Below are 25,033 nucleotides of genomic sequence, written 5' to 3' on the forward strand. Positions count from 1 at the left end.
GACCTTGAAAAAATGATGTCTTTATGCCTCAATTTCCTATTTTGTAAAATGGGAGGAAACACTCATCCCACCATTTCCACAGAGATTTATTTATGATTACAAACAAACTGAAAGAGCATTCTGAACAATTTAAAAGCTTTATTCTATTACGAAGTGTTAATACAAACTCTCAGGTCAACAAAAACTCCATCCATTCTTTTTACACTCACAGTACATTGTTCAAGTAAAGATGTTCTGGGCCTTCACATCTAAACAATTCACTCTATTCTGAGCAACAAACTATTCTTAAGAATAGCTGACTATGATAAGTTTCTCCTATTCCTGACCCCACCACTTACACGCTATATTTCCAAAATACTGCCATGACTTCTCTTTACAAGCAAGTATTAAGCCAATCCCAAACCCTAAATTATACAAACGTATCAACCAGCAAGGAACATCCCAAGTTTCATTTTAAAAATAAGCTAGGATAAGGGGAACTCCATTACACTTGTAAAAATACAAGCAAACTCTTCCGGAACACTTTCCTTCCTTGTATACTCGCACAAACACAGCCGCTATACACCAACAGACCATCTGTCTTCTAGACCAAAAACATGTCTTTCAGTGCCCAAAGCAACGAGTAACATTTATTAAACTTGCGAAAATGAGATCATTCTGTCGTCCCGACATACAGTTCAGCATGTCAGAGACACCGCGGATCTGACCGTACGGAAAAATCTTCCCTCCTGCCACTTTTATCCCTTAAACGAAACAAACAGGACTGTGGGGGATGCTCCAATCCTTCCGCCACAAAACACAAACTAACCTGTCAGGGGCACAGCCGACTCCGCCTCCGCTCGCTTACTTTCCCGCCCCCTCCCCCTAGGCAGCAGCCCGCCTGTCAGGGACGCCCCTTCGCCCCCGCCGGGAGGGACTTCCCGGTAAGCTCAGGATCCCCTTCCCTGCCCTCCCCTCCCCCATCCTTACCCCCGCTCTCCCGGAGGTCCAGGTCCGGGAGATGACAGCAGCTCCCAGGAAGCCAAGGGCTGAGTCGCTGAGGAAGTACTTAGGCCCAAAGGCCTCCCCAGACGGTTGTACTCACCGTGTCAGAGGCCGAGGCCGAGGGAGATGAGAGTGCAGGGAAGTGGGGAAGAGGGGGCGGCCGCCACCAGGCTCCTCCGCTTCCCTTGGTCCACAGCGGATCCCTCCCGCTTGTCAGGAGGCGGCCAGCGGGTGAGCGGACTGGCGGAAATGCGAGAGAGGAGAGGGGAAAGGCGTGGGGCTAAGCGGGGGAAACTGAGGGGAGGCGGGTCCCGCAGCCGAGACGGGGATCTTCTCCCCCTCCGCAAAGCGAACCCAAAATGGCGGCGGGAGCGGCGGCGGCAGAGCGGCGGCGGCGGCAGCTCCTTGGGAGGGAGGGAGCGAAGGGCGCCTCGTGCCCCCCCACCTCCCACTCCTCCCTCCTCGCGTTTTCCCCCTGCGTCCTCCCCCCCTCACCGGACTCGGGCGGCGGAGCGCGCACGCCCGCCCGCACGCGCCAGAGTGTATCTGGGCTCGTCGCTCGCGGCTCCCACCAACCACCGCCTTCGGCCGCCTTGCGCGCCCGCCAGCCAGTACGCACTCCCTCTGGGGCGCCTTCTGGCACCGTCCTCCCCTCGCCCTCGGCCCCTGTCAGGCCAGCGCTGGCGCGGGCCCTCGCGCGTACCTTCGGCAGCGCGAGCCCAAGCCTCCTCCTCCACCTCCTCTCCTCGCCTCCCCCCTTCCCCGCCCCCACCGCCACCAACCGCCGCCACGGCCGCCGCGGCCTCCGCCTCCCCCGGCCCCCCCGACATACCCTCCACCCCTCACGCGTGCGCCTCCCACAATCCCCGCCGCGGGCCTCTTCCATTCCCGTCGGCTGCAGCGGCGGGGGGGACAGCGACAGGCGACGCGGGCAGAGCGCGCCGTTAGGACACGCATCGCCGCGAGTGACGGAGAGAAGCCCGTGGCTGTTTACCTCGCCGGCGGCGCCGCGGCTTCCTCGTCTGGCCTCTCCCTGGCCGCGGCGAGCGGGTCGCGGGCGGCCTAGCGCCCCTCCGCTGGCGGGTGGTTGGAGGCCGCGGCGGCTGCGCATTGAGCAGCTTCCTGCCTCACGACCCGAGCTTGCTTCTCCGCTGCGGGACGCGCGGCGTGGAGACAGCGCTTGACGGTGTCTGCCGTTTGCCGGGCGGGGAGAGCTGCTTTGTGACTCGGTGAGGAAGTGGACCGGCACGGGGGTTGTACCCATGAGGGGAAGGAGCGGGACTCCGAACCTCCATGAGGTAGGGAGTGAGACCAGTAGGGCCGGCGACCCTCCTTAGGGGGGCTTCCCTTTGGGCTCTGTGTTGCGGACCTAGGACCCAGGAGAGAATCCACTCAATGGTCGACTTTTTCTTTCTTTTTCTTAAAACCCAGCTTAAACTTCTCGAATTTCACACCACTGTTTATATGCGATGATGTTTTCTGTGCATTTTTACGCATTCCTCGTGGATGGATGATGAATGGATGATATATTTTCGACCTCATTAGGCAGCCTGGTTAGGGAATAAAGATACCGTATATATCAAGTTCAGGTCTGGACTCCATCTGCCGTGTCTTGTGTGTCCTTCAGAAAGTTATTTTTCTTACTTCTTTATCAACAAGAAAGGAAAAACTGAACATAGAAATCAGTGATTCATGGGGTCGCGAAGAGTCGGACGCGACTGAGCGACTGAACTGAATCTGCCTTCAGGGTTGATGTGCGATGTGGTAATATGTGTAGAGTCTAATTAACTCCTGCTGCTGCTGCTGCTAAGTCACTTCAGTCGTGTCCGACTCTGTGTGACCCCATAGACAGGGAAAATGCAGTGTTATGTTATCGTTCACGGTGATGTTGATAAGGTTTGTGGACGTAATTGGTAGTTTGTGTCCTATTCTTCCAAATCGTTAATAAAACAATGCAAATTTAGGTCTATCAGATTTCCATAGTTACTGATGCTTGTGTGTCAAAACTCTGCATAAACATTTACTTTTTCTTGATTGAATTCAAAAGAATTATGGACTATTAAAAGCCACAGGTAATCCCAAAGCTCTATTCTAGTAATCTTTTGTTTCACCTTGTAGACAAAGCCGAATAAATGAGGCAAGGGATCCACTTATGTTTCCGTTTTCCTTCACATCTGTGGACTTCTGGAGATCTGGGAATAGTTTGAAAATCACTGTACTAGATTAATCTAGGCCATTCACGCTCTACAGTTAGACACTCCTAAATTTCCTCCTTCAGTTCAGTTCAGTCGCTCAGTCGTGTCCGACTCTCCGCGACCCCATGAATCACAGCACGCCAGGCCCCCCTGTCCATCACCAACTCCCGGAGTACACTCAAACTAATGTCCACAGAGTCGGTGATGCCATCCATCCATCTCATTCTCCGTCGTCCCCTTCAATTTCCTCCTTACCATATTTCAATGTGAATATGGTTTTGTTTGCTTGCTTTTTGTTTTTTATTTAAAGGGAAATTAGCCTCAGTTACCTCACTCTATATTTGCTTTTCCTAACCTTAAATCCCAGCTTTTTCATGGAGCTGTTTAGGAGCCGTTGATCTTTTTTAATTGTGCCATGTACGCAAGTCTGTTACTCTACTAAAAGCATTTTCAATTTGTTGTCAGGGACTATGTCTAACATTTCTTTTATGTTCTTTGGTAGTTTAGTGTAAAGCAAGTCATGGAAATGTTGAAATGAATTTTAGATACCTAAAATATTAGAAGGGAAAGAAAATTAACATTTGTGAAATACTCTACCAGGAGAACTTGCCTTCTCGTTTAATCCTTAAACACTTTGAAATAGATCATGTAATCCCCATTTTACAGATGAGAAGCCTGAGACTCAAAAAAGTCAGAAAACTATCTTTAGACTTTAGTTTGCCTGGCTCTTAAAAATATAACTTTTTTCACTGTATCACATTGCCTTCACAGTAAATTTCTCTTTAGCAACATAATTGCATATGCTGCAAAGAAAAAACACTTCTAATACAATTCTACTACACTTGTATATAAAGAGAGTTATTTATAGTCTGTGCCTTTAACTAACTTCTGGTAACTGCACATTAAGTATAGACAGATAAGATAGTATTCAATTCTTTTATGTATGCCCCGGGTGCCTACCAGAGATATTAAGTGCTCAATAAAATGACCTTATTGAATGAATGAACCTTGAATTATTTGAACCAAGAAAAGTATGGAAAACAGAATAATGGTTCCCCCAAAGTTGTCTGTGTTGTAATCCCTGGAAGCAGTAAATGTGTTATGTTACATGGCAAAAGAAAATTAAGGATATTAATCAGCTAACCTGAAAATAGGGAGATGACCCTGAATTATCTGGTAACCCCACTGCAATTACAAGAGTTCTTGAAAGATGGAAGAGGAAGACCAAAGCGTCAGTGTCAGAGTGACAGCAGGAGGACAGAGAGCTGACCAGCTGCTGCAGGCTGGCTTTGCAGATGAGAGGGCAGCCTCTCAAACCTGGAGGAGGCAAGAAAACAGACTCCGCTAGAGCACCCAGAGAGAACACAGTCCTGCTGGCACTTTGATTTTGGACTTCTAAACCACAGAACTTTAGATGACAAATTTATGTTGTTTTATTATTATTACCAGGTTTGTGGTAATTTGTTATAGCAGCAATAGGAAACACAGAGGGGGACAAATCATGGCTACCTCCAGAGTACTTTGCCTTGGATGGTGGTTTTGTACTTTAATTTAAAAGAGGATAAGATTTAACTGAAACTTTTCTTTAAGCACAGTGAGAGGCCCTCAGCAAAACCTCCCAGATTTCCAATGTTTCCCTACTGCTCTGCTTCTGGCATCAGTCCTCAAGCTGTAAATAGACAGTTGGGCTCTATGCAATTGCTGTACAGCTGTAGTCTTAGCTAAGCTGAGCTCAGATTTCCCCACTAGAATAGAAGTAATTAAACATTTATCTCATAATGCTTCCTTGCCGGGATGTTGCAGCAGGGAACGGTGGAATGCAGATTAGCAAGAAAAGCTTTTCAGTCAACACTTTTAAAAAATATTTATTTGGCTTCATCTGGTCTTAGTTGTGGCACACCGGCGGTCTAGTCTCGGCTTGCAGGCTACCCCAAGATGTGCGGGATCTTAGTTCCCTGACCAGGGATTGAATCCGAGTTCCCCGAATTCCAAGGCAGATTCTCAGCCACTGAACCACCAGGGAAATCCTGATGTACACTTTTAAAATAAAGTTTCAAACATTTAAAGATACAACCTACTGGAGTATCATCAGGGTTAACTTTACACTTGACAAGTTATGGTAAATGCTATAAAAATATAGAACTTCAAACTCTTATATGATTAGTAAAATATATATATGTATGTATACGTATATATAATAGTCCATAAATAATTTTCTGTTTACCAACGGAAGAACTCTGCAACTTTTGTTTGGGTACCATGGTTTTAAACTCAAGTTTCAGGTAATTGCCTTTTAGCAAAGTAGAAATGTACACTCCCCACTGCCTGGGTTTGAAGCCTAACTCTTACTTGGTAGCTGTGCAAACTTGGATAGAAACTAGTCATAGTAATAACCAATTTTTTTAAAGTAATTTAATCCTTTTAAGAATCCTGTATGTAAATACTACCATTTTCTCCATTTTAGAAATGAGGAAACAGACAACACAAAATTTAAGTAACTTGCTTAAGGTCACACAGCTATTAAGCAGGAGAGCCCCATTTCAAATCCTAGAAGTTAGATTCTTTTTTTTTTTAAGAAGTTATTCTTGAGTCCATGTTTTTAACTATTTTGCCATACTTGCCACTCTGTCTTTGTAAGTTGGAGATGATAATATTTATGTCATAGAACTGTTTTGCAAATGTACAAAAGTTAATTTGTATGAAGCGCTCAGACCGCTGCCTGACCTGCAGGAAACACTTAGTGAATGTTAGCTGTTGCTACTGCGGCTGCTCTGGGCGGCTTGGTTTTGCTTTCTGAACCCTGGATGTTTTCCTCTGGACTTCAGTAGCGGAAGAAAGTGGACATCAAAGCAGACATTCCTTATTCCTGTTTTTCCCAGCACAGCCCTTACGTACTTTTTATATGTTGGTATTTTAAATTCTTCTTAGCTTGGTAAATGTTATATTACCAAAGGAAGGAAAAATGTTTGGAAAACACTACTATAGTCCTTGCCCTTGTTTTACAGATAGGAAATTTGGCCTCACAGAGTAAAGAAAAAAAAAAAAGATGTTTTTACAAGCTTGAAATAATGTTATTTTTCCTGTGAAGAATGTTACATGAAAAGTACCCTTGTGAGAAACCTTAGGGTTTACCAAACCTTGCCAGGGTAGATTTAGATGTGTTGTTGGGATGAGGCCCCACTGTGTATTTTCTTTAACCTCAACCTAACACAATTGGATGCAGCAGGATTTTTCTAAACAGTAACATAATTCATACAGAAAACCTATTTGTTAGCTTTAAAGGATTCATTAGGGGTTTATTGATTTAATTTTTTAAAATTTACTTTCTCCCTGGGTGATAGCAACATGGTTCAGAGGTCAAAAAGTATAAAAGACACTACTCTCTCTCTTCCTGTCCCCTTAAGAACCCATTTCCTTTCCCTGAAGGCAAACAGGATTATCAATTTTTGTATATCCTTCAAAATATTTACCTTTGTACAAACAAATTGGATAGATTTCCCCCTTTTTACGTAAATGATAGCTTGCTGTATACATTGTTCTGCATTTTGTTTTTGTTTTGTTTTTCACTTAATGTATATTAGAGATTTTTCCTCATTATGTGGAGAGAGCTTTTGGGATTGTTTTGTTTCTAAACAGCTGCATAGTATTCCGTTGTATGGATATGCTGCCTATCTGCTGAATTAGGCTCTTTCCATTGCAATATTAGAAACAATGTTGCAATGAATAACCTCCAAGAACCAAATTTTTCCTATAGGACTCAAGATTTAGAACACTCTCAACCTTGCCACTGCTGAAACTCAGGGCCGCATAATTCTTTGCTGTGGGAGCCTCTCCGGTGCATTGCAGAACGTTTAACAGAAACCCTGGCCTCTCTATTCACTAGATGCACCTCTCCCCCAAGTTGTGACAACCAAACTCCTACCAGACTTTGCCAGATGTTTCACAGGGGGCAAAGTTGCTGGTTTAGAAAAAAAAGATTCCTAGGACTTCCCCAGTGGTCCAGAGGTTAGGACTCCACATTCTTAATGCAGGGGTCATAGACTGAGTTCCTATCCCTGGTCAGGGAACTAAGATCCCACATGCTACATGACATGGCCAAAAAATAATAAATAAATGAATGAAAAAGATTTACTAATCATTGGGAAATCAGTCTACTTTCAATAGAGAAAAAGTTCTGGCAGGCTAATGTATCATCTTTTGTCAAAATTTCATGAATGGTAAACCAAAATAATGCCATTTTATATATATAATATCTTCAGTAATAGAAGACATTTGATAATCTCATGGCTTTTTGGAGAAATATGTGCTGAATGCTGAATTGGTTATTAACCATACCCAGAGACTACCTGTTCTTAAATGGGCTGAAATTCCCTTCACCATTGACATCAGTGCAGTGGTTCTCACTCTTAGCTGCACATTGGAATCAGTGAGGTAACTCTGATACCTGTGAAATACCTATGTCTGAATCTCACTGATAGACATTGTGGTTTAATTGGTCTGAGATACAGTCTGGGCAGCAGAGTTTTAATTATATTCAGGTGGTTCTAATGTGCAGCCAACATTGGGAACCAGTGATCTAGGCTATGTTACAGAACTCTTCAGATAACTGTATCGTATTAAATTGTTACTTGAATGAAATAGCTGAGGATATAGTTTTCAAACTTATAATTTTCACATAATTTTTAAAGGATAGGTAATATGTTGGTGATAGATTTCAGAAAAACATTCCAATCTCTATATGGAGGATCCTGAATTGGAACCTATAACAGAAAGAGTACATTATCAGAAAAGTTTGCAAAATCCAAATAAAGTCCATGGTTTAGTTAATAGTATTGTAACACTATTAATTTCTTGATTTTGATAATTGTGCTGTGGGCATATAAGATGTTAACATTAGGAAAAGTTGGATGAAGGGTGTAAGGAAACTCTTTGTACTATCTTTGCTGTTCTTTTGACCCAAAGTTTTTAAAAATAAAAACTAAAAAACTATTACAAATGTTTATGCCTTGCAACTACCTGTGTGACTCCAGATTTCTAATATTATGCATACAAAATAAAGTCAGATTTCATCCGATGCTGAAACTGATATGAAAACTGCAACTCTACTCAATAATTTCTGGTTTGGAATTTTATCAAAACAATTTTGGGCTTCCCAGGTGGCTTAGTGGTAAAGAATCTGCCTGCCAAGCAGGGGACACAGGTTCGATCCCTGGGTCAGGAAGATCCCCTGGAGAAGGAAAGGGCAATCCACTCCAGTATTCTTGCCTGGGAAATCCCATTGACAGAGGAGCCTTGGCAGACTACTGTCCAGGGTTACAAAAGAGTCAGACATGACTTAGTGATTAAACAACAACAAAACAACTTTTAATTCTCATGATTAACTTTATAACTAAATGTTTAAAATTGTGAAGTTTCAGAAACTTTTATTAATATAGATAATATTGACAAGTTTCAAAACAATTGAATTTTAATAATTCAGTTATTCTTAACTAAGGTCAAAATCAACAAATAGCTGCACAAATAAACTATTGAGGCTACCTCGGAGAAGGAAATGGCAACCCACTCCAGTGTTCTTGCCTGGAGAATCCCAGGGATGGGGGAGCCTGGTGGGCTGCCGTCTATGGGGTCGCACAGAGTCAGACACGACTGAAGTGACTTAGCAGCGGCAGCAGCAGCAGGAAGAAAAATGGTATAGTGATGAGGAATATTTACTCTCAATTCTGATAACCATGTTTAGATCCAAGCTTCTCCATTTTTTAACAGTACGGTGGTTTCCACTTGTTAGAAAAATTGTAATTTTGCAGCAAAAGTGAAAATGAAAGTCACTCAGTTGTGTCCAACTCTTTGCGACCCTGTGGTCTAATTTTACAGATCCTCCCATAAAGTGGTAAAGTCTCCTTCCTGCCATTTGAATCCAACCTGGACTGTATGCATGTGCTCAGTTGCTCAGTTGTGTGTGACTCTTTACAGCCCTATGGACTGTAAAAACACAGGACACCATACCTGTAACTTACATAACTGTCCGTGTGCACTCAATCAAGTCTGACTCTTTGCAGTAATAGCAGCTTTATTAAGGTTGACATACTATAATTCATGTACAGTTAAACTCAGTGTCTTTAAAGTGTACAGTTCACTCAGTTTTTAGTATATTCACAAAGTTGCATAAACATTACTACTGTCTAATTTTAGAACATTTTTATTACCCCAGAAGTACCCACCAGTAGTCAGTCTCCATTCTCCCCTCTCCCAGCTCTGGCAACAACTAATCTAATTTTTTGTCTCAGTAGATTTGCCTGTTGTGAACATTTCATATCATTAGAAGTATACTACATGTGATCTTTTGTGACAGACTTCATTCCTTTTGTTTAAAGGTTCATCCATGTTGTAACATGTATCAGAGCTTCATTACTTTTTACTTACTGAATAACGTTCCATTGAATGACTGCACCACATCTGTTTATCAGTTAATGGACATTTGGATTGTTTCTAGATTTTGGCTATTATGAATGATGCAGCTGTGAGCATTTCCACACAAATGGTTATGTGTGCAAGTGTTTTCATTTCTCTTGGGTATATAACTAGGGGAAGGATTGCTAGGTCATTTGGTAAATCCATGTTAAAACTTTTGAGGAAATGACTAACAGTTTGCCAAAGTGACTGAGCCATTTTACAGTCCTAGCAGCAATGTGTGAGGATTCTGGTTTTTCTGCATCCTTAATGCCTGTTATTGTCTGTTCTTTTTGATTTTAGCTATCCTTGTGAGTGTGAAGCGGTATCATATTGTATTTTTTTTAATTAATTTATTTGAAGTTGAAAGATGCTTGCTCCTTGGAAGAAAAGCTATGACAACCTAGACAGTGTATTAAAGAGCAGGCATTACTTTGTCAACAAAGGTCCATATAGTCAAAGCTACAGGGTTCTCCAGTAGTCATGTATGGATATGAGAGTTGGACTATAAAGAAGGCTGAGCACCAAAGAATTGATGCTTTTGAACTGTGGTGCTGGAGAAGACTCTTGAGAGTCCCTTGAATTGCAGGGAGATCAAACCAGTCAGTCCTAAAGGAAATCAGCCCTGATATTCATTGGAAGGACTGATGCTGAAGCTCCAGTATTTTGGCCATCTGATGCAAAGAACTGACTCATTGGAAAAGACTGGTGCTAGGAAAGATTGAGGGCAGGAGAAGAAAGGGGCAACAGAGGATGAGATGTTTGCATGGCAACATCAACTCAAGGGACATGAATTTGAGCAAATTCCTGGAGATAGTGAAGGACAGGGTAGCTTGGACTGCTACAGTCCATGGGGTTGCAAAGAGTCCAACACAACTGAGCGACAGAACAACAACAAAATTTCTTTGGCTGCATTGGTTCTTAGTCACATGGGATCTTTTGTTGTAGCACATGGACTCTCGAGTAGCGGTGCACAGGCTTAGTTGCTCCGAGCCATGTAGGATTTTAGTGCCCTGACCAGGGATAGAACCCATGCTCCCTGCATTGCAAGGTAGATTTTTGACCACTGGACCAGGGAAGTCCTATATCACATTGTGTTTCTGATTTGTATTTTCCTAGTGGTGTTGAGAGTCCTTTCATGTGCTTAATGGTCATTGTATATAACTTCTTTGGAGAAACGTCTAAGTTCTTGGACCATTTTTGAGTTCTGTTTTCTTTTTATTGCTCAGTTCCTTGTATATGGATATACAGATATATAATCAGATATATTATGTCTTTATCAGATACATAATTTGCAAATCTTTTCTGACATTCTGTGGGTTTTTTACTTTCTCCGTTTTGTTGTGTTTTGTTTCTTTTCTTTTTGGGGAGGTCTAATTTTTTTTGCTGATTCCCCCACCAGAGATCAAACCTGGCTCTGGCTATGAAAGCACTGATTCCTAACCACTGAACTGCCGAGGCATTATCTGTCTTGATAGTATCCTTTGAAGCAGAAACTTTTAATTTTGATGAAGTCCAAGTACCTATTTTTATTTTTGTTATTTGAGCTTTTGGCATCACTAAGAAACCAATGCATAATCCAAAGTCCCAGAGATTTACTCCTGTTTTCTTAGAAGAAAACACAGTTTTATAGTTTTCGCACTTCCATTTAGGTCTGTGATCTATTTTGAGCTAATTTTTGTATGTGATGTGGGGTAGGAGTCCCAGTTTCATTCTTTTACATGTGGATAGTCTGCTATCCCACCATTTCTTGACTGTCCTTCCTCCCATTGGATTTTCTTGGCACTCATGTTAAAAATCAGCTGACTGTGGTGTAAGAGTTTATTACTGAATTCTCAACTCTGTTCCATTTATCTGTAGGCATATAGGTGAGACATAAGATCTATAGGCATATGCTTATACCATAACTTTTGAAATCAGGAATGTAAGCCCTCCAACTTTTTTTTTCAAGGTTTTATAGGCTATTCTGAGTTCATTGCATTTTCATATGAATTTTGAGATCAGCTTGACAATTTCCATTAAAAAGACTGCTGGGATTTTGCTAGATAATAATATTTGTTTTATAACAACTGGTGGCTCAGATGGTAAAGAATCTGCCTGCAGTGCAGGAGACACAGGTTCAATCCCTGGGTCAGGAAGATCCCCTGGAGAAGGAAATGGCAACCCTCTCCAGTATGCTTGCCAAGAAAATCCCACAGACAGAGGAACCTGGCTTGCTGCAGTCCCTAGGGTCAGAAAGAGTCGGACGTGACTGAGTGACTAACACTAGGACTCAGGAATATTTGTTTAAAAAAGAAAGAACTGATGATATTGGTGAACTGTGTTCTCAATGAAACAGTGGTGTTACAGAATAACAAAGTAGTTACTCTTGAAAATACAAAATCTAGAAACAGGTGATAGCTGAAGAGTATCAGTAATGTAAAGGACTTGTATGATGATTGCTTTGAGAAACTGAAAACATTTACCCAGGAAAAGATAAAATAGGGGACATAGCTACCTTCAATTTATTGTGTGAAAGGTGGCTTGTAAAACCAAATAGAAAGACTGGGATAGTGGATTGAAAGCTACAAGGAGACATTTTACCTCAGATTGTGAAAGAACTTTCCATAAAACCTGAAAACCATATGGACTGCTTAGTGCGTTCCCCATCAGTGAAAATATTCAGGCACTTGATAATTGACAATACAGTATATACAGTGGCTAATGAGAAAGAATACAGAGTCACACATGGATTTGAATGCTAGAACTGTCACTTCTAGGCTATATACCTTCAGGCAAGTTAGTCTATCCATCCCTGTTTTCATGGGTACTTAATAGTATCTACTTCATAGGATTGTGTTGTCAGACAGTGCCTATAAATTGCTTAATACAATGCTTGTTTCTGGAAAAAAGAAAAACTGATAATAAGATCATTGTAGTATTAATTCTAACATAAGTAGTTTCCCTGTTAGCATTTTGGTTAGAAATTCTTCAATATGTAAGGAATCTCACCTTTCTTTATTTTGAATAAACTCCAGGTATTCCTCCTAAAATGGAGTATAACAGCTCAGCACAGTTGGTGTGGCATAGCAGAAAGAATCTGGGATTAGGAACCAAGTACTGACTTTCTAGGACTAAATCTGGTCCACCCACTTGAGTTGTGTGATATTGGCCATATTAGTTGACTTTATCTGTAATTTGGAGATAGTTTACCCACTTCGCTTTATCACTTGGAGTTTTAAGATGAAACAAAAGAAAATCCTTTTAAAGTAAAGCTTTGAAAAATGTAAAATTTTGTTTTTGAATTCTCTAATACTTAACCTTGGGGAAAAATAATTTAGAGGTATCACTTTGTCAAACTTATAATGGTATATGATCAGCCACTATGAATTCAACTTTCAACCTCAGGTTCAATCTGCCAGTTTACTGGTGTTATGGACACTTTCTATGAATCAGATCACTCTAAAATCAAAATGATAAACTGATTTAAAAATAGCTCCAAGTTTTTTTTCAGATCATTGTTTTAAAATGAAGATACAAGTAAAAACACCAAAGCATTCTTTTGTATTCCACTCCAGTGTTCTTGCCTGGAGAATCCCAGGGACGGTGGAGCCTAGTTGGCTGCTGTCTATGGAGTCGCACAGAGTTGGACACGACTGAAGTGACTTAGCAGCAGCAGCAGTAGGCATCTTTTTTTGACTTAGTTGAAGAAGTTTTTGATTATCTAATAGGTTTACTATACTATAGTATACATTTGAGTTATATGGAGTTGGAGAAGGCAATGCACCCCACTCCAGTACTCTTGCCTGGAAAATCCCATGGACGGAGGAGCCTGGTGGGCTGCAGTCCATGGGGTCACTAAGAGTTGGACAAGACTGAGCGGCGTCACTTTCACTTTTCACTTTCATGCATTGGAGGAGGAAATGGCACCCCACTCCAGTGTTCTTGCCTGGAGAATCCCAGGGATGGGGGAGCCTCGTGGGCTGCCGTCTATGGGGTCGCACAGAGTCGGACACGACTGAAGCAACTTAGCAGCAGCAGCAGCAGCAGTATTAATTCAGTTCTGAATGAGCTCTGTATGAAGTAGATCATCTTAACTTTAAGAATTTATGATTCTTTTTGCACAAAAACCTGTAAATGTTTAACTGCAGTTTATTCGTAATAGCCAAAATCTGGACCTTCAGTGAGTAAACAGTTTATGCATAAACATTCATACCATGGAATAGTACTCAGGATTAAAAGAACAAACTACTGGGGCATGAGTTTGATCCCTGGTCAGAGAATTAAGATACCAAATGCTGCACAAGATCCCACAAGCTGCGTAGCATGACCAAAAAATTTTTTTAAAAAGAAGAAGAAACTATTGATACATGTAACACACAGCCCAGATGAATCTCCAGAAAATTATGGTGAATGGAAAAAGCTGATAGTAAAAGGTTGCATATAGTATGATTTCATTAATGTAACATTCTTGAAATGACAAAATTATAGAAACAGAACAGATTAGTTGTTGTGTTGGTTAAGGAATGGGAAGGTTGTGAAAGGGAAGTGCAGGAGGCTATATAAGGGCTATCTGAAGGATCCTTAAAGTGATGGAGATGTTTCGTGTTTTGACTGTTAATGTCAGTATCTTGGTACTATATTGTACTATAGTTTTGCAAGATGTTACCATTGGAAGAAACTGGGTAAAGGATACATTGTTGTTGTGTTAGATGCTCAGTCCAGTCTAACTCTTTGGCACCTCCTGGACTGTAGCCCGCAGGGCTCCTCTATCCATGGGATTTCCCAGGCAAGAATATTGGAGTGGGTTGCCATTCCTTTCTCCAGGAGATCTTCCTGATCCAGGGATTGAACCTGGGTCTACCAGATTGCAGGCAGATTCTTTACCATCTGAGCCGCAAGGATACGTGGAACATGTGTTACTTATTTCAACTGCATGTGAATCTACGAATGTCTCAATGGTAAATGCTTAATTTAAAAAGTAATTTTTGTGACCACTGAAGTGTTAGTACATAATCTTTGGGATAGCTTTGTAAGTTTGGTACAGGCTTTTTCTGATTTCATTTTCAGTATACATTTGGCCTATGTGAGAACACTTTTTTTAAAAAAGAGGGTCCTAACACTATCCAAAATGTTTCATTAAAGTGACAGAACTTTGAATACAGTAGTGAGTAAACGTTGCTTCCAAGTATACCTGAAAAAGCTCCAAGTGGTTTAAAGACTCTGAAATTATTTATCTCTGGGATTTGTTTGTTTTATCCACACCTTAAACAAAGAAGGACTGGGATTGGAAGGAGGACTCTTCCGCCTTAGAAGAGTATAACTAGACAATGGGTAGCGTCTCAGAATGATGGCATTGGAGCAATATTAGAGATGTATCTTAGTGATATCATTGAGAAATTTTTCCATCACCTTTACTTCCTAGAAAACTTGCGGTAATTATTTATCTTTAATTTTAACCTTCAGTCTTCTTACGGGTTTTTTTTTCTACTTTTTATTGTGGTAAAATGTATATAAAATAAAATTTACCATTATAGCCATCTATTTTTCATCATTGCTGTTTTTAAGTGTACAGTTCCATGCTATTTTACATTCACATTATTGTGCAGCCATCACACCCTTCATCTCCATAACTCTTTTCATCTTATACCATGAGGAAACCGGCCCTTTATCTGCCTTCCAGTAACAATGTGATCAACTTGTGCGCTGCAAATCAGTACTCAAAGAATATGAAAAAACTGAAAGGAGAAATCTTTACTCAGTTTTTTCGTAATATTAGTGGCTTTGAGCCTTTTTTTTAAAGTGCCCTGATTTGTATATATCTTGGAATGTAGATTCAAGGGATTAGATCTGATAGACAGAGTGCCTGAAGAACTATGGACGGATTGCATAGGAGGCAGTGATCAAAACCATCCCCAAGAAACAGAAATGCAAAAAGGCAAAATGCTTGTCTGAGGAGGCCTTACAAATAGCTGAGAAAAAAAGAGAAGCTAAAAGCAAAGGAGAAAAGGAAAGATATACCCATTTGAATGCAGAGTTCCAAAGAATAGCAGGGAGAGAGAAGAAAACTTTAATAAGTAATCAGTGCAAAGAAATAGAGGAAAGCAATAGAATGGGAAAGACGAGAGGTCTCTTCAAGAAAATTAGAGATACCAAGGGAACATTTCATGCAAAGATGGGAACAATCAAGGACAGATACGGTATGGATCTAACAGAAGCAGAAGATATTAAGAAGAGGTAGCAAGAATACACAGAAGAACTATACAAAAAAGATCTCAGTGACCCAGATAACCACGATGGTATGATCACTAGAGCCAGACATCCTGGATTGTGAAGTCAAGTGGGCCTTAGGAAGCATCACTGTGAACAAAGCTAGTGGAGGTGATGGAATTCCAGCCGAGCTAATTCAAATCCTAAAAGCTGTTAAAGTGCTGCATTCAATATGCCAGCAAATTTGGAAAACTCAGCAGTAGCCATAGGACTGGAAAAGGTCAGTTTTCATTCCAGTCCCACAGAAGGGCAATGGCAAAGGATGTTCAAACTACTGCACAATTGCGGTCATCTCACATGCTAGCAAAGTAATGCTCAAAATTCTCCAAGCTTGGCTTCAGCAATACGTGAACCGAGAATTTCCAGATGTTCAAGCTGGATTTAGAAAAGGCAGAGGAACCAGAGATCAAATAGAAAAAGCAAGAGAATTCCAGAAAAATATCTACTTCTTCTTCATTGACTACACTAAAGCCTTTGACTGTGTGGATCGCAACAAACTGTGGAAAATTCTTAAAGAGATGGGAATACCGCAGCACCATACCGGCCTCCTGGGAAACCTGTATGCAGGTCAAGAAGCAACAGTTAGAACAGGACATGGAACAATGGGCTGGTTCCAAATTGGGAAAGGAATATGTTACGGCTGTGTATTGTCACCCTGCTTATTTAACTTGTATGCCAGTACATCATGTGAAATGCTGGGCTGGATAAAGCAAAAGCTGAAATCAAGATTGCCAGGAGAAATATCAATAACCTCAGATATACAGATGACACCACCCTTATGGCAGAAAGCAAAGAGGAACTAAAGATCATGTTGTTAAAAGGGAAAGAGGAGAGTGAAATGGTTGGCTTAAAACTCAACATTCAAAAAACGAAAATCATGGCATCTGGCCCCATCACTTCATGGCACATAGATGGGGAAACAGTGAGAGACTTTCTTTTCTTGAGCTCCAGAATCACTGTAGATGGTAACTACAGCCATGAAATTAAAAGACGCTTGCTCCTTGGAAGAAAAGGTATGACCAAGCTCGAGAGCATATTAAAAAGCAGAGACATTACCTTGCGAACAAAGGTCCGACTAGTCAAGGCTATGGTTTTTCAGTAGTCATGTATGGATGTGAGAGTTGGACCATAAAGAAAGCTGAGCACGGAAAAATTGATGCTTTTGAACTGTGGTTTTGGAGAAGACTCTTGAGAGTCCCTTGGACTGCAAGGAGATCCAGCCAGTCAATCTTACGGGAAATCAGTCCTTAATATTCATTGAAAGGACTGATGCTGAAGCTGAAATTCCAATATTTTGGCCATCTGATGTGAAGAACTGACTCATTGGAAAAGACCCTGATGCTGGGAAAGATTGAAGGCAGGAGGAGAAGGGGACGAAGGAGGATGCGATGGTTGGATGGCATCACTAACTCGATAGACATGAATTTGAGCAAGCTCTGGGAGTTGGTGATGGACAGGAAAGCCTGGTGTGCTGCAGTCCATGGAGTTGCAAAGAGTCAGACACAAATGAATGACTGAACTGAACTGGAATGTAGAATGAGCACATATTCTATTCTTTCTGATTTCAGTTGGCCTGTCAGTTTGATCTTTGTTTGTTTGTTTTTACTTAAAGGTATTTTATAGGACTTGGAAAATGTGGTTTATTCTGGATTATCTGCTTTGAGATTATACTTTTGAGAGTCACTCTCGTTTTTTCCTTAAAGTATCTTCTCTCATTCTTATATAAGCCGTGTGTGTGTGTGTCCTTTACCTTTAAAAGCAGTAGAAAAATATTGAAGGGTTTTAAGAGCAAGACTTCAGGGGAAAGGATGGATTGGAGAAGTTCAAGGATGGAGGCTGGTAAGATACAAGATGACTGGGTACAAGATGGAAAGCTGGTCACATTTTTCTGACCAGCATTTCCCATAATTTCTAAAACATAGCCCGAGTAATGGCCTCAGTGACCACAGGCATACATGGAGAAAGTACTACTCTCAGGATTATGTCACCACTCTGTAGGACCCGACCTCCCTGCAGAGCTGTGGCCCACAGATGTCTCCCATCAGTGGTGGTACCAGGGCACAATGAGCAGATACAGGGAGCAAGGTTGAGTAGGCCTGATACTGATGGAGTGACACTGGTTCATAAGCAGTTTGGGAATTGGAATAGTTGAGGTTGGGTGGAGGGCTTACGGTTGGAAATCAGCTGACATGGAGGGTTAGAATTGGTATGGAGGTTGGTTATCACAGATGGAGCCAGGGAGTTGAGGTAATTAACAGGGAAGGAATGAGAACTGAAGTTAAGAAAATTGAGCTGGTCAGAGATGGTGGTGTTGGGTGCCAGGTGATGGTTGTATCAGGTGGAAATCGATGCTGGGTGGTTTTGGGCACTGGGTTGTTGTGTTGCTGGTTGCCAGAAGTACCTCCAGCTTCTGTGATTCCTTAGGACTCAGAGGTCAGCATATAGTTGTACTTACAGCTATGACTTATTACTGCAAAAAGATGTAGAGCAAAGTCAGTACAGGAAAAAGGCACATTGGGCAAAATCTGGAGGAAACCAGGTATAAATTTCCAGGAGTCCTTTCCCAGTAGAATCGTGTAAGACACACTTGATTCCTTCAGCAAAAAATTGACAACACATGAAATGTTGCCACCCAGGGAAACTATCAAGAGTCTCAGTGCCCAGGGTTTTTAATTGGGGCGGGTCATGTAATCATTTGCTGCCCAGCATGTACTAAAATTCCACATTCCAGAAGGAAAGCAAGTGTTTAACATAAACCATGTTGTTTGGGTAAATAGTTTAGGCACAGTGACTCACTCTTACCCATTCTGGGAGTGATGGGAACTCTCCCAAAATCGAAGTTCAGAGACACCAGCTAAGGGGCAACCTTGCAAGCAGAATCACAGTGTTAGCCTTGCTGTTTTAGTTCTTTCCTGCACAGTTGGACTAGGTAGCATGTGGTGGTGATGGGCGTGGGCACTGGGTGGTGGTGAGCAGCGATGGAGGCACTGAAGGCGGAGCTAAGGAGAATGGGGAACAGAGGGTTCCTCAACTCTGCCTGCAGCCTAGCAGAATTAATCTTCAGGCCTGGGCATATTGGCATATGCTTGTTCCACAGCAGCAACCCTTCCACTCACATCCAGGAGAATGTAATTAATAGTATTTTGTGGAGGTCCAAGACTTTATTTTTTGGGGCTCCAAAATCACTGTGGATGCTGATTGCAGCCATGAAATTAAAAGACGCTTACTCCTTGGAAGTAAAGTTATGACCAACCTAGATAGTATATTAAAAAGCAGAGAAATTACTTTGCCAACAAAGGTCCGTCTAGTCAAGGCTATGGTTTTTCCCGTGGTCATGTATGGATGTGAGAGTTGGACTGTGAAGAAAGCTGATCTCCGAAGAATCGATGCTTTTGAACTGTGGTGCTGGAGAAGACTCTTGAGAGTCCCTTGGACTGCAAGGAGATCCAACCAGTCCATTCTAAAGGAGATCAATCCTGGGTGTTCATTAGAAGGACTGATGTTAAAGCTGAAACTCCAATACTTTGGCCACCTCATGTGACGAGTTAACTCACTGGAAAAGACTCTGATGCTGGGAGGGATTGGGGGTGGGAGGAGAAGGGGACGACAGAGGATGAGATGGCTGGATGGCATCACCGACTCTGTGGACATGAGTTTGAGTGAACTCCGGGAGTTGGTGATGGACAGGGAGGCCTGGCGTGCTGTGATTCACGGGGTCGCAAAGAGTCGGACACGACTGAGCGACTGAACTGAACCGAACTAAAGGGTTCTAAGACCAAGTAAATTTGGATTTAAAAGATTTGGGGGACTTCCCTGGTGACCCAATGGTTAAGAGTCCACCCTCCAAGGCAGGGGATGCACATTTGATCCTTGGTCGGGGAACTAGGGTCTTGGGGCAACTAAGACCACAGGCTGCAACTGTCGAGCCCACACATTCTTGTGCTCCACTCCAAGAGAGCCCCCTTGGGCTGCAGACAGAGAAAGCCTGCACACCACAATGGAGACCTGGGCACCTTAGGGAAAAATTCTCTTTGCTATTTTTTTTGGTTTTGTTTTAGTCACTGAGTCATATCCAACTCTGTGCAACCTTGTGGACTGTAGCTCCCCAGGTTCCTCTGTCCATGGGATTCTCCAGGCAAGAATACTGGAGTGGGTTGCCATTTCCTTCTACATGGGACCTTTCTGACCCAGGAATCCAACCCACATCTCCTGCATTGGCAGGCAGGTTCTTGACCGCTGAACCACCACGGAAGCCCCTCCTCTTCACTATAGTTTTCCCCGAAGCTTTTAAATATGCAAATATATACATATATTGTAATTATTCAAGAAATGAATAACTTTATCGCATTCTCAAGTTTCTTTGGCCAGAGAACATTGATGCATTTTATGACTAGTTTCACCAAACTCATTTTGTGAACTGCTGCACTAGAACTTTTGGTTTTGAAACACAGCAAAGGAGCCTGGAATCCCACATGTAAACAGGAGGCAGGCCAGTAGACCATGCCAGCCTTGTTCACCACTGAATGCTCTGTATGATGTGGGCATGTAGAAGCTTGTCACACATTTTGGAATGACTGAATTAAGGCATGCTTTGGCATCTTTACTAAAAAGTTAACTTTTCTACACTGCCCAATCAAGGATCCATACAGCATTGTTCTGGATTCCCATTTTAATTTAAAGGGAAGCTTTCACAATGTCTGGAGTCCCTTATGTTCTGCAGATGAAGGGGGTGGATGTCCTTAAATTTCTTGCAGCTGGAACCCATGCTTGACTTCCAAATGGATCAGTACATGTACAAAAGGGAAAATGATGGCATCCACATCATAAGTCTGAAAACCTGGGAGGAACTTCTGTTGGCAGGTCATGCCATTGTTGCCATTGAAAGTCCAGATGATGTGAGTGTCATATCCTCCAGGAAGCTGTGCTGAAGTTTGCTACTGCTCCTGGAGCCACTCCTATTGCTGGCCGCTTCTCTCCTGGGACCTCACTAACCAGATCCGGGCAGCCTTCCAGGGGCCACAATTTCTGGTGGTCACAGAGCCCTCTTACGTTCACCTGCCCACCATTGCTCTGTGTAACACAGACTCTGTGCAGAGAGGAGAGGAGAGTGGACGTGGTCATCCCATGCAACAAGAAAGCTGACTTGGTGGGTCTGATGTGGTGGATACTCACCCGGGGAAGTTCTGCGCGTGCATGGCACCATCTCCTGTAAACACCGATGGGAGGTCATGCCTGATCTCTGCTTTTACAGAGATCCTGAAGAGATTGAAAAAGAAGAGCAGGCAGCAGCTGATAAGGCTGTGACCAAGGAGGAATTTTATGGTGAATAGACCCCTTCAGCCTCCAAGTTCTTTGCTGCCTAACTTGAGGTGGCAGACTGGTCTGAAGGCTTGCAGGTGCCATCAGTGCCTATTCACCAGTGCCCTGCTGAAGCCTGGAATGCTGAGCCTGCCACTGAAGACCACTGTGCAGCTCCCATTGCTCAGGCCCCTGAAGATGTAGGCACGACCACTGAGTAGTCTTCAGCTGTTCTTCCACAAGCTAAAATGGAAAGAGGTTGATGGAAAATAAACTGTTTCTAAAAGAGAAAAAGTAAACTTGAGAACTAAAAGGAAATGAAACTCATAGGAGTTTATGTCCTCTCTGAACTGTACTATAAGCTCTTTCAGGTCAGGGGCCATAGCAGCTTTGTTCACCATCTTATTTGCAGGCCCTGGCATATAACAGGTACTTAGTAGCTGTTGAATAAATGAGTGCAACTTTGTTATCTACTAGTGAATGTTGAGAGTTGCATTTAAGTATTTTAAACTGTTTGTTACTTCACATGATAAGGTTTTTCTGTTAAATACTTCCAGCATACAATGAATAAACATAACACATATGGCATAAAAATAAAAACGCAAATGCTCATATATTCACTATCCATCATTTGAAGTAGATCATTATAATTTCTTTGTGTCAGTCAGTCAGTTCAGTCGCTCAGTTGTGTTCAACTCCTTGCGACCCCATGAACCGCAGCACGCCAGGCCTCCCTGTCCTTCATCAACTCCCGTAGTCTACACAAACCCATGTCCATTGAGTCAGTGATGCCATCTAACCATCTCATCCTCTGTCGTCCACTTCTCCTGCCTTCAATCTTTCCCAGCATCAGGGTCTTTTCCAATGAGTCAGCTCTTCGCTCAGGTGGCCAAAGTATTGGAGTTTCAGCTTCTGCATCAGTCCTTCCAATGAACACCCAGGACTGATCTCCTTTAGGATGGACTGGTTAGATCTCCGTGCCCTTCCCCAATCTTGTCCCTTTATCTCTTCCCTAAGAGTAAATACTATTCTAAATATGTGTTTATCATGCTCCTTCTCTTTCAGTTTTACTACATATATGTGTATTCCCCAAATAGGATTTATGTTTTTGAGTTTCATATGAATTATATCGTGTTATGTATTACAGTTTGCCCTCAGCATTAGTTTTGAGATCCATCTATGCCATACATGTAACTGCAGTTTATTTTTGTATGGTATTCCATTATATGACTGTATCTCTGTTTATACACTCTTTTGTATCAGTGGACATTTGTGCTTTTTACAGTTTTTGATTATTCATATTCTACTACTATAAACATTGTAATACATATTTTTCAGTGTACCTGTATATGTGTTTTTTTAAAATAAATAGAGTAGAATACCTGAGCCATAGTTATGTACATTTTCAACTTTACAGATAATTTCAAATTTATTCTCTAAGATATTTATAATTCCATTGACAGTATAGGAAAGTTCCCAATGTTCCCAGTGCTCTTTAGCATATGCTGTTGTCTTCATTATTTTTCTCAATATGGTGATTGTGGAAATCTCTTTGTCGTGGTTTTAATTTCTATTTCCCTGATTTATCATCAGGGTGAAACTCTTTTCATGGATTTACTAGCCATTTGTATTCCCTTTTCTGTGAAATGTCTGATCATATCCATGTCCTCTGTTCATTTTTTAATCAATGTCTGCTGCTGCTGCTAAGTCACTTCAGTCGTGTCCGACTCTGTGTGACCCCATAGACGGAAGCCCACCAGGTTCCCCCATCCCTGGGATTCTCCAGGCAAGAACACTGGAGTGGGTTGCCATTTCCTTCTCCAATGTGTGAAAGTGAAAAGTGAAAGTGAAGTCGCTCAGTCGCGTCCGACCCCTAGCGACCCCATGGACTGCAGCCCACCAGGCTCCTCCATCCATGGGATTTTCTAGGCAAGAGTACTGGAGTGGCTTGCCATTGCCTTCTCCGAATCAATGTCTAGGCATTCTTTATTCTAGATACTAACCCATTGTGCAGATATCTTTTCCCAGTTGTGCCTTACCTTTTCACTTTTTTTTTTAAAGCACAGGGATAATGCTGAAAGGAATGACAAGGCTTGTCTCCAGGGTCCATAAGGTAAGTCCTAACTGACCTAAGTGCTTTGTGCAAACTGTCTTTAGGTGGATTTCCTTTCTAAATTTATTGTATCCAGAATAAAGTGCTCTGGTGAATTTGAGCTGACTGACCTCTCAAAAGAAAGCATTCACAATTCCTTTTCTCTGCCATATACTTCACTCCTAACTGCCCTAAAAATCTAGTAACAGGTCTTAGTATAATAGTTGTCCTTGGAATTTTACCCTATCATAGGAAAATTAACATTTTTTAGTAGATAAATAAGCTTAAGCACATTTATCTTTATTAACTTTTATTATTCTCTAGTTGAGTTATCATCCCTTAATGAAGTATTGAAAAAAAAGTTGCTAATTTTTGATAGTTGATTAAATAACAGTCCTCTGTAAGAAAGACTGGGCTTCTCTGTGGCTCAGATTGGTAAAGTGTCTGCCTGCAATGCAGAAGACCTGGGTTCAATCCCTGGGTCAGGAAGATCCCCTGGAGAAGGAAATGGCAACCCACTCCAGTATTCTTGCCTGGATAATTCCATGGACAGAGGAGCCTGGTAGGCTACAGTCCATGGGGTTGCAAAGAGTTGGACACGACTGAGCAACTTCACTTCACTATGTAAGAAAGACAGTTCGGTTACTTTACTTCATTCTCTCATCTAATTAGCAAATAATTTTTCAGCACATTCCATAAGGCACATGCTCGGGATTCTAAGATGACTCATCTCACTAATAACGGTTGCTGTTTGTTGGGCATTCATTATGTGCCAGACACTGTGCTAAGTGCTTTGTTTCTCTTAATCTTCATGATCAATCCATAAGGTAGATAATATCTTTGTTTCACAGATGCAGAAATCGAGGATTAGAAAAGCTAGGTAACTTGCCTGAGGTAACATGGTGTGAAGTTGTCCGGCCCAGGCTAGATAGCGGGTCTGTCTGACTTAAAAGGCTATATGACCTTAACCACTCTGCTGTATTGCATTTTATGGCCCATGTTTTTCTTTCAGACCTCAAAATCCAGTAGCAGAATCATGATTAAATGATTTTATCATAGTATGGTAAAGGCACCTAACTGGATTAGTAGGATCCAGAGGAAATACTAAAGCGCAAATCCTGAAGGATGAGCACTGAGCCGAAGGGTTTAGTCACTCCCATCTGATCATGTAATTGCAGATTAGATCTCTCTTATGGGAGTCATCTTTTCCTCAGAGATTTCATGACAAACCTATATGCATAAAATAGCGCATTTTTATAAAACAAAATGAAAGGAAATATCAACATATGGAAGGACTCTGACCCCAAAGGCTACAATTTCTTCTTCCTTAATAGCAGACAAGAAATTCTTGAGTCCAAACTGCAGAGGAATATCAGTGAGAAAATTTTATACTTTTTGTAGATTGGTTTGGAGTAACCTTTATTGGCTCATGAATGCTGTTCTTTCAAGATTTGCGTGATTTTCATTCTGGAACAGTGCAGAGGCAGTTGTACATGTGGTTGTTTACCCTGGCAACAAGAGACTAGCTAGGTGATGCCATGTATCACACTAAGAAGTAAGGAGTCCATTTTGTTAGCTTTTAATTTGCTGCAAAAAAACACTTAACTAAAATGTCATAGGTTTCTTGTAGAAATAGCACCACCTTGTGGTCTTTGAATATAATTTACCATTTGAATGCTACTTTATTTGGAGACATGTTTTCTCTGCAGTAGACCTGAAAAAATTTTATCAGTAGCAAGGTGCATTGTTCAGACGCTATGTTGAGGTA

At 41.8% G+C, this 25,033-nt stretch overlaps 2 protein-coding genes and 1 pseudogene across 9 annotated transcripts in view; 2 read left to right on the top strand and 1 right to left on the bottom strand.

Moving 5' to 3' along the window:
• The window catches only part of ASH1L (ASH1 like histone lysine methyltransferase), a 210,024-nt gene extending 208,277 nt beyond the window's left edge, over nt 1-1,747 (bottom strand). For 2 of the 5 annotated variants that reach the window (XM_055403094.2, XM_055403091.2), the window contains exon 1: nt 1,085-1,429. The gene's annotated coding sequence lies outside the window, so the exon portion shown is untranslated. The other 3 variants (XM_088835856.1, XM_055403092.2, XM_055403093.2) reach the window with 3 other exon arrangements.
• Nucleotides 890-25,033, top strand: part of DAP3 (death associated protein 3) — a 41,472-nt gene continuing 17,328 nt past the window's right edge. Inside the window, exons 1-2 of one of the 4 annotated variants that reach the window (XM_088835862.1) lie at nt 890-923; nt 23,235-23,286. In XM_088835862.1, the coding sequence (XP_088691988.1) occupies nt 23,245-23,286 (42 nt within the window). In that variant the 5' untranslated portion in view covers nt 890-923; nt 23,235-23,244. Of the gene's footprint in view, nt 924-1,099; nt 1,216-1,850; nt 2,283-23,234; nt 23,287-25,033 lie in introns of those variants that run through there. The other 3 variants (XM_055403110.2, XM_055403109.2, XM_055403108.2) reach the window with 3 other exon arrangements.
• LOC129541293 (small ribosomal subunit protein uS2 pseudogene) lies at nt 2,291-23,221 on the top strand (annotated as a pseudogene).

This window comes from Moschus berezovskii, chromosome 4, assembly GCF_049115385.1.
Source record: "Moschus berezovskii isolate FMDL1 chromosome 4, NW_MosBer_1.0, whole genome shotgun sequence".
NCBI lineage: Eukaryota > Metazoa > Chordata > Mammalia > Artiodactyla > Moschidae > Moschus > Moschus berezovskii.